This window comes from Hippoglossus hippoglossus, chromosome 4 (assembly GCF_009819705.1).
Source record: "Hippoglossus hippoglossus isolate fHipHip1 chromosome 4, fHipHip1.pri, whole genome shotgun sequence".
NCBI lineage: Eukaryota > Metazoa > Chordata > Actinopteri > Pleuronectiformes > Pleuronectidae > Hippoglossus > Hippoglossus hippoglossus.
Window position 1 is genome coordinate 24,309,795 of NC_047154.1, and position 9,747 is coordinate 24,319,541.

The 9,747-nt window shown below is 42.8% G+C and overlaps 1 protein-coding gene and 1 non-coding gene across 3 annotated transcripts; both read right to left on the minus strand.

Moving 5' to 3' along the window:
- Positions 1 to 45: 45 nt before the first annotated feature.
- On the minus strand, positions 46 to 7,158 carry depdc1a (DEP domain containing 1a). 2 transcript variants are annotated; one of them, XM_034584236.1, is made up of 12 exons: positions 6,843 to 7,158; positions 5,349 to 5,614; positions 5,107 to 5,245; positions 4,842 to 4,966; positions 4,529 to 4,659; positions 4,284 to 4,331; positions 4,045 to 4,182; positions 2,663 to 3,655; positions 1,881 to 2,053; positions 1,464 to 1,640; positions 834 to 1,040; positions 46 to 746 (listed from the first exon to the last, which is right to left on the minus strand). In XM_034584236.1, exons 1-12 carry the CDS (start codon positions 6,888 to 6,890, stop codon positions 609 to 611), a joined length of 2,583 nt encoding a protein of 860 aa, XP_034440127.1. In that variant the 5' UTR covers positions 6,891 to 7,158; the 3' UTR covers positions 46 to 608. The 2 variants fall into 2 exon arrangements, with proteins under 2 accessions (XP_034440127.1, XP_034440128.1); XM_034584237.1 differs by lacking the exon at positions 2,663 to 3,655 and having other exon boundaries at positions 609 to 746; positions 6,843 to 6,890.
- Positions 7,159 to 9,271: 2,113 nt separating this feature from the next.
- Positions 9,272 to 9,343, minus strand: trnah-gug. Its single transcript has one exon. It is a non-coding gene; the product is annotated as a tRNA-His (tRNA).
- Positions 9,344 to 9,747: the final 404 nt, after the last annotated feature.

Sequence of the window (9,747 nt, forward strand, 5' to 3'; positions counted from 1 at the left end):
TGGTACGACTTTAAACATTTTCTATAAGGACACTAAAGTAAGAGAAGAAAAACTAAACCTTAAGAAGCAAAAGATAAGAACGACAAAACTAAATCTGAGAGAAAAACGATGTTAAGAGTCTAACGAGCATTTCAGATAAAACTTGAGAATCTGTGTTTTGTTACGTCTATAAAAAATAAAACAGTAAATATGACAAAAATACACTTCATACGTTAGCACTGTTAATGACATCATCATATAAATTAATCTATAATCTAGTTTTTCCCACGTGTACCAGTGATCCCAGACTTGCATATTTTTCCCAAAATGTACACTGAACACACACACACACACACACACACACACACACACACACACACACACACACACACACACACACACACACACACACACACACACACACACACACACACACACACACACACACACACACACACAACTCAGACCCAACAACACTAACGGAGTTCCAATGTAACGACAAACAGTTAACAGCTGCTCAGAGGAGAGGGAGAGTTTTCCATCGTCTCTCAGCAGCATCAGTTCAGTTCTCGTGCAGCACGAACGTCGTGTTGACTGTAGCTTTCTACGCTGTTGACTCTTGGTAAAGTTTAGTTCCTGATGCTGAAAGCTTTGGTTTTCTTGATGTTGAGCAGGGCGGGTTTAATCTTTGGCTTGTTGTCAGTCTTGTTCTCGTGGTCGGAGGTGGAGCACCGGTGACTGTAGATGTCTGGGTACTGCTTCTGGAACTAAGAGGAAACAAAACTCACGTTCAAGAGAATAAAATGACACTTTTCTGTGTCTGTATTGACATTTCGAGGAGGTTTTCCTTTTACCTGCTTCAGTTTCTTGCGTCTGTCCTTCTCACTGATGTTTTGGTCCGTCAGCAGGATCTCCAGTAAATCCTCCATGGCCTTCCGGGAAGACGCCTGCTTCTGCTGCTCGAACTCAGCTCCGCTAATCTGACGACAGAACGCGAACACAGGCACCGCAATGCTGACCACATCGCTGCTGTCGACATTAAAGCCAGTGTCGATGGGGACCTGGGGTCAGTGAAAACAATCATCATCATCATCATCATCATCATCATCTGTAGGACTGTGTTGATTTACTGAAAATTCAGACGCAGCAGATGAAGACAAAACTGTACTTTGGTAACAAATTCCAATTTTGTTCGGTTACTCCAGCTTTTACATCGGTGGTGTTTCCATTTCATTAGAGTTGAAAATAAAGTTTTAACCTGAAGAATTGGTCCAAGATGTGTTTCAGAATATTTCATAAAGGTTCAGTTAGATAAACCAACTTCAAATCAGTCTTATTCAAATCAGACTGTGGTTTTTGTTGTTGTCTCTGATTATCATGCATCCATATTGATGCCAGATCCTTTAGAGTGAAGTGTTGTGTTTGTTTATTATAGTGTCAGTATCATGTGTTTTTTGTCCACAGGATGAGTTGATGAGTTGTACCTGTGCTGTGCGGAGGTACTGTACGTGGTCACTGATGGCACTGAGCAGGTAGTCGGGGACTGACAGGATGCTCTGTTGATGGTCCAGTAGAAACGAAACCAGTCTGGTGGCCAACAGCTCGTCCAAATCACACTCCTCAGCGCTGCCCAGCACACAGCCGGAAAACGTGTGAACCATCTGAGGCACAGAAAGAGAAAGAGAGAGAGAAAGAGAGAGAGAGAGAGAGAGAGAGAGAGAGAGAGAGAGAGAGAGAGATAAAGACAAAGAGTTGGTTCAGCCACAAAGACACGATCCAGAAATAAGACGTCACCGATCTCCAGGAGGAAAATAAACATTACAAGAGAACAAACACATGTAGGTACATTGTCTCTTAGTCCAACAGCAGAGATCATGACGACAGTTTACTCAGTTACTCACCAGTGTCCGGGTGCCGATGGCGGGGTGGAGCTGTGGCATGTCCACGTTCTGGCTGATGCGCGACATCATCCTCATGAGGAGCTGCAACTTCCTGCGGGAGGTGGGGGGGAGGAGGAGGGTGCAGAGCTGCAGGGCCTCGATGGCCACGCGCTCACAGTGAGACTGGAGAAGGCCTACACACACACACACACACACACACAGACACAGACACACACACAGACACACACACAAGCAGATTGAGCTCTACAGTTCAAACTGTGATGAATCAAAAGGCAGCAGACCCACTCTTCTACATTCATCCATCACTGCTACATCACACTAACGATGGATGAATGGATCGATGGATGGATTAATGATGAGATTAACTAACTACAGCTACGAGGTAAGATGAGTCAGGAAGGATTAATAAACATTGTCTGTATTGTAATACGTCATTTAAAGGGTCTAGAGAGATATTCAACATTTAGTCACAGATAAACCTACTAAATATGTTATGGGAGTCATTTTGAAAATACTCAACACACTTTCCGAAGAAAATGTCTTTTTTAATTCCTTTGTTCTGTCAGTGCTTCCTTAAACTTCTGAAATGTGAAACAACACAAACGACCATCGAGTGAAATCAAGTCACATCTTCAGCTTCACCCTTTGATTTCAACCGGAGTTGGAGGGTTCTACGTTAAACCTCAGTAAGTACACGAGTGCTGGTTAGATGTTTAGTGGAGTTAGCGTGATTAGACATCAACAGACAGGCAGACAGACAGGTAGAGGGGAGAGTGTCTTACTGTGCTCGGGTTTGGGTTGCGGGGGGTGGGAGCTGCTGGCGGGCACACAGACAGGACGTTTGAACAGTGCAACAGGTCGAGGCGGCTTGGACACGTCCAGAGAGCTGAGGCAGCGCCGGACAACAGCAGGGGCAGGAGGCATCCAGAGATTAGAGGTACTGGAGGCGGGTCTGGGCCCGCCGGGTCCTGCAGTAGCATGAGCCTCTTGTGCTCTGGCCACAGCAGTTGAAGAGAGGGAGGAGAAAGGATGAAAGGAAGAGGAGGAAGGATGATAGGAGGATGAGGAGGGATGATAGGAGGATGAGGAAGGGCGTGAAGCTGCAGAGAAGTGCTGCGGGTCTGTAGGAGCGTTTACATTGAAGCAGCTGGCGGCTCGGCTCTGCCACTTGGTCTCTTTGTCCTCCTCCTCCCTGGTTTCTATGACAATATCTAGACAGCTGCCTACGCTGCGTGGCCGCAGGGGATGCAACCTCTGTGCGACTGATAGTCTATTCCTTGCTCTAACTCCTGCAGCAGGTTCACGTGTAACAGGGGTTGCTTTGGTTACGGGTGTAAAGTCACTCTGGGGTGTTGTGATGGCAGAACTGTCACTGTGGCTCCTGCTGAGGGTGCAGGACGCCAGGCTTTCATTGGACAGGAACAGCTGTTGCCGGGTGAGAGGGGCAGAGTCACTGAGGATGGTTTCCAGCGAGCAGCTCCTGGTTTGAGGTCTCGTGTAAACAAATGTACTCAGGCTCGTGCAGCTGCCACCAAACTGAGTGTCGCCCGCGCCGCCGCCCTTTAGCGCCGCCAGCCGTGACTGAAGCGTCCCGCCAAGCACGTCTGTCATGGGCGACTCGCCCTCGTCACACGTGCCCTGTCGGAGAAGTGACAGGAGGAGACACTCGGTGGAGCGAAACGATGCCTTGGCCGGAGGCGGTACTGAAGGAAGGTCAGACTTCTTGCGTTTCCCGCGTTGGTACGTAGGGGGTGCTGCGACGTACCCACAAAACACTGAGAGCGGATGCAGGTGCATAAGCAGAAGAAGAGAAGGCCGAGCGGAGCAGGCGGGGTCAGTGCAAGCAGACAGTAAAGAGGAGGGAGAGAGTTTAGTTAGTTTAAACTTTCACTGCACATCCGCTGGTCACAGACAACACAGAGCGAGTAGAGCTGCTCACATCACTGTTAGGTGACAACAACCAAACCCTCTGTTAGGGGTCAAAGAGGCACCGTTAGAGGTCAAAACAGGAAACCATGTGATGGATTCAGAATGTCATCGTAACTGACAGGATCCTGAAAACCGTGTCACGTTTCTGCAGCATTTCCCTGCACCACGACACCAAGGACATCCAGTTAGCGAGATTGTTTTACTGGTTAGGAGTAACAGGAAGTGGTCCACCTACCCAGGACGTTGATAAACAGTTCGTACAGTTCGTATGTGAGTAGCGGCTGAGGGAGGCTGTAGAAGTAATCGGACACTGTTTTGAAGACGTCCCTCTCGAAGCCGGGATAGGACGGCTGTGCGCTGTCGTACTTGGGCCCTGGGAATAGAAGATGAGATTCCCAGTAAAAAAGGATGCATCAAGTAAAAACATTAAAAACACAATTTGTAATTTGTCCTGGGTAGTTTGTCGTTACTCACAGTTGGCCAAGCTCTTCATGGCAGACAAGACCCAGTGTGGAAGGTCATCTGGAGAAGTAACGGACAGATTAGTTACAGTATATTGTCCTGTTTGTTTAAATCATGTGGTCAGTGCAGGTATTTTTGTAGAATACAGTTTTTTAACTGAACATTAAACGGGACACGGTTAAGAGAATTTAAATATAAATCACACTATGGTCAATTTTATGCTTGATTCTGACATTAAAGTGTTTGAAGGAACCTACTGGTCTTGTCGTCCAGTGTGACGACTCCGTGCTTGTTGACTTTGGTCATATTGTGGATGATGTTGTGGGGGTTTACAGAACGCTGGTTTAAAACCTCCTCAAGAGACGCAAGACCCAGAATCCTCTGCAGGCTGAACACAAACACTTGTTACACAAGAAAATCCAACATCCTCTACTTGTGTGTTATTTATCAGGTTTGTTCTCTTTGGTTATTCTACGGGTTGAAATGTGACTTTGTTATTTTAATTAGCTAATAAAATAACATAGACGTGTATGAAACAAAAGGCATTCGGCTCATTGTGCGAGTTTGTACTGGGTTAGGGTGATGTCTCTCCAGATGTCCTGTTCGTCCTCCACTGTCAGCTCTCGTCTCTGCATCTGCTGCTCTCCTGCTGGATGATTCTCTTCCCCTGTCTGGAGAGCAGGATCCACATTTTCCTAGAGGATCAAAAAGAAACGACTCACAGTTAGTGGATACATTCAGTTTTTCACCTTGAAAACTGACACTACAAACAAGCAGTGTGTTAAAGATATATATAAATACAATATTATGCATTAGTTCATCCACTCCAGCTCACTTGTGTCTCCTTCTCGAGCTTCTTTAAACTCCTGAACCTGAAGAAACCGTCCTTGTCCCTGAGTGAAGGTCTTTTCCTTATGGAGCTGGAGGCTGGAGCCAGGCGGGGAATTGGTTTTTGAGGAGAGGTGGAGGGGAATCTGGGAAAAGAGGGGAAATGGACAGTTTCATTTTTACTTAATGGAACATGATAAACTTCTTTGTTTCTTCTGAACCAACGTGTCGGAAATCAACTCTGCCTACCTGTACAGCGAGTTGCTGTCCTCCAGATCCTCTGTGCCCCAGCGACCCTTCACATCTTCAATCACGTGGTTCTTCAGAAACTTCTTCAGGAGCTGCACCGTCTGTTGCCTGGTGACGTCTGGGCCAAAATTGCTGTTGCTACGGAGCAGCTGGTGCAGCCAATCCACGGCAGCTGAGGCGGTGAAGCAGGAGGCATGGTGCCGAAAGTTCTGGCGATGTTTCTTGAGGGGCATGCCAGACCGAAACAGACGAGTGACTTCATTCCACTGAAAGACGACAGAGACAGAGTTTGGAATAATGTCATCATGTCCAACTGATCTGATGATGTCACGTAATTCAGTGTAATTTAATGGTCCAGTCTGTATATAGATTGCGGGGAACACTCCTGACAGAGGACCATTGGAAAGAGGAGGAATTAGTGCAGTTTGGATGAGATTAACAATCCTCTTTGGTACCGAAACAAGGGAATGATGCATTTCTCTTTGGTGCAAAATGAAAATTTCTCCAAAATCAAGATAAACAACAGAGAGCTTATATAATAAATTACTGGTCCCAAAAATGCCAAACTCCAACAACACTGTAGTATCACAACTGTTCTAGTTGTGGCCTCAAACTAAAACACTTTCAAAATAGAGTTGTTCTTTATGGTAGAGAATTGTCACCATTCAACACGACCTCCCGTCTTGAACTTGAGACGTGGCGGAGGTTGTGAAAGGAATTCACAATTACTCTGATGTTTGTTTTGACAGAATGTGGAGCAGCGACAATTTTTAAAAAGTGATTCAACATCAATTATAGGAGGAAAACATGTACGGGTGATTTGAGGTCTGCAGACGATGTCCTCATATGTCACATAAATTAAAAAATAAATCAGTTTACAAGTTAACTTTCTCTTTTGAGACTGAAATCTGCAGATGTTGGACTTTTTAAACCACAATTTACTCGTGAAAAAAACAACAAAAAAACAAATAGATTTTCTATCTGACTAATAGTTTACTTGAACTTGTTGTTTCAGGTCTAAATGCTTCCGGTTAATAGAAATATCAGATGTTAAATTACCTCCTTTATACTTGTCATTTACCTGCTACCGGACATTTTACAGATTAAATGGATCAAGTTAAATCAACATTAAAAAATGTATTTAGACACAAAACGCATCTGACTCTTATCTGTCAGCCTTTTAAAACGTATTTTAAATGTGTAAAATCAACAAGGCGTGTAAAAACGTCCTAGATCCAAAAACAGGGTGAGCCGTCAGAAGCACTTTTAATTTGAAAGTTGAACAAAAGTCGTAAACAAACGAGCACCGCGATGTGCGCCTGAGTTAAATGACAGAAATAATAACAATTAAAAATACATAAATGATTGTATCAGCGAAGAAGCCTCGCGATGAAGCGTGAGACGCGTTTAAAGGCGTTAAGGCTCCACACATTAATTAGCCGTTAGCTAGCTGTGGCTCGAGCTAGCGGAGCTAATGGTTTTTTGAAAACTTACCAGTTTGGTGGCTCGGTACGGTCCGGGAGTGATCACGTGAGAATTCATCTTCTATCACATGAGGCAGAGACACAGCTCCCAGTTCATCCGAGGAGAAAACCAGTGGAAACGTCCATAACCCGAGAGAAGCTGCGGATCGAAGTCTGACACTGAAGCGAGCTGCCGAGCGGAGTCCTGTTCAAAATTACGAGCCGCCGTCTCCGCGCACCTGATTGGACGAGGGGCGGGTCACATGAGCGGCCCGGAACGGAAGTAGGGTGGAGTATGAAAACAAATCCAGGCTCCATCAAAGTTTTTTTTTTATTGTTGTTTAAATTGAAAATACTTGTTACAAATTCAAACCTTGGGTAAAATATAGTAAATAACTAAAGTAAAATAAATAATAAAATAAAGAACTGAGGGGGCTTATTCAATGAGCAATAAATAAATCCAGTAATGAAAAAATGAGATTTAAAAAATATCTTTAGTTCATTCTTCCATCCGTCGATAAGGGGCTTGACTTTAAAATGTTTACATTTGTGAATAAAGTGCTTACAATCAGATTATTTAATTTAAAAAATCCAGGTTTTTATCCTCCATAAATTCTCCAGCTTTAACCAAACTTCTTGTCCAGGATCAAACTGAAAGAAAACACGTTCCACAGTCTCAATGTTAAATGTCATTCAAAATGTTTAATGTTTTAGGTAGGATTGATTTCCTTATTTTCCTCATTTCACCCTCACGATAATGTCGAAGAACATATTACATATTTTGTATCCGGTTAGTGTTGTGATGATAAGACATTTCTAATAAACATATTAGTAAGTCGCTTGCTGCCTAAGTTAATACCTCCGACAGAGAGAGGACTCATCTCTTAAAATGTATTAGAGTACAGCAAATACTGTTTGATGGTCTTGATGGTAGTTGGAACAGATTTCCAGCTTCATCCATCAAAAGGCTCCATCAAAGTGTTGGGATCAGTGAGTGTATATAAAGACAGAGACTGGAAAAGGTGAGTTTACCAGGACATTGTGATAAAATACAGTTTTAAACTCAAGGCTATTGGGAAATATACGGAGCCCCTGACGTCCCAGAAGATGATATTTTCTTTTAAGTTGTTGCTGTGCTCCAGTTTCCCTGAAGGATGCATCTGGAGCTGCAGTATCAGCAACTAGGGGACTGACTCTATTCACTGATGCTGACACATTGAATGCACATTAGCACATCTTAACTGGCAAAGAGTGTGAGTTGAGTGGGAGACAAAAGACAGTAGAGGTTGGAGACATTTTCAAAGGGGGTGGCTCTGAGGGGGGTGGGGTTGACTCTGGCCACTGTTATAGACATGCTAATGTCTGCAGGCAGGACAATAACAGCTGTAAATCTCTCTCTGCAGCGGTTGAAGCATTTGAGGGTGAATTCAATCTCACTTTCTGGAGCATGGACATGTAGAAACATTGTATTTGTGTATATATGGAAAACATGGTGGTTATGGTTTAATTCATTTAGTTATTTTGTCAATTTTGTTACTGTATACAAGAGCATGTCAGTCGTTAAACAAGAAAACAGCTGTTAAGTTAATATGTGTTATTCTGAGGTAAACTGATCAATTAAAAATACAGTTTGATTTATGATATATTTAACTTTGTCATTTGATTTAACACAGCACCATACTGCTTGTTGGTTTTCAATCATGATAATACTATTTTAATCTGATTTGTTCAACATGTGCACAATAAATCATGATCTATTTCAGAGGTTTTTGGACCACATCAATTTCTCAGTCCTCAAAACCTAATCACCTGAAATACTAAAAGTTGTTAAATGAAGCGTGAATACAAAACAACTGATTCATACATTGACACGATGCTGCACATTGTGGACCAGACGCTCTTCTTAGACATTTAAACCCCCAAGAGCAATGCTGCCCCCAGCTGGTCATCTGGAGAATCTCCCATTTGGAAACCGACACAGTCACTTTTTGAATCTATGTGAAATATTCCTGTGCAGTCGTGAAAAGAAACGTTACTCAAGTACTTTTGTTGTTGTTGTTGTTGTTATTGTTGTTGTTGTTGTTATTACAATTTTTGAGTATTTTAGAGGGTTATTTCCATTGTTTGATGCGTAAAACATTTACTTTTTTTAACATTTCAACAACAATATAAAAATAAAATTAACGACTAAATGATTAATTTAATATAATACTTTTTTCATTGATCCCAGGGGAATTCTACATGGATTAAACAAGGGTTCTCAAATGGTGGACCACAGACCCCTGAGGGCTGTGACACGTTTCTCTTTTACAAGCATCATTTTGTTAAATGCAGAAGTAACTTTGGTCAATACAGGTTTGTATTGAAGTGCCACAATGTGTTTATGCAAGTGAATTAAATTCCACTGTACAATTTAATGTATTCTTCAAGATATGAGTGAAGATGTCTACTGTAAAATTCTGCCGTGACCCGGATTCGAACCGGGGTTGCTGCGGCCACAACGCAGAGTACTAACCTCTATACGATCACGGCGAGCTATCACTGCGGACAAGCACACCACAGACTCTCTGAAACTTTGTTGAAAGTATTTGTGGTATTGTAGTTCAACAATTATGTAATATTACCTAAAGCCAGACATGATATGAATACAACAAAGATCGTGTACAGTTTTATCACTGGTACGAAACACGTGGATTAGTTTCTAACATAGAGGATTCACGTAAAACTAAACTAAAGTAAAGTATTTTATTTTATTTTAAGGAGTGATGTTTTACTTCCTGTTCGTAATCATCACTTCCGGCTTTGTTGGAAAATTATTCAAAAAATAAGTGGGCGGATTAAATGATTCGTTTGTTTTTAGTTGTGCTGGAGAAAGAAAAAAAAAAAACATCAGAGCCGCACAGCTTCGTTTTTCTGCATCTCAGAGCAAGGGGGCG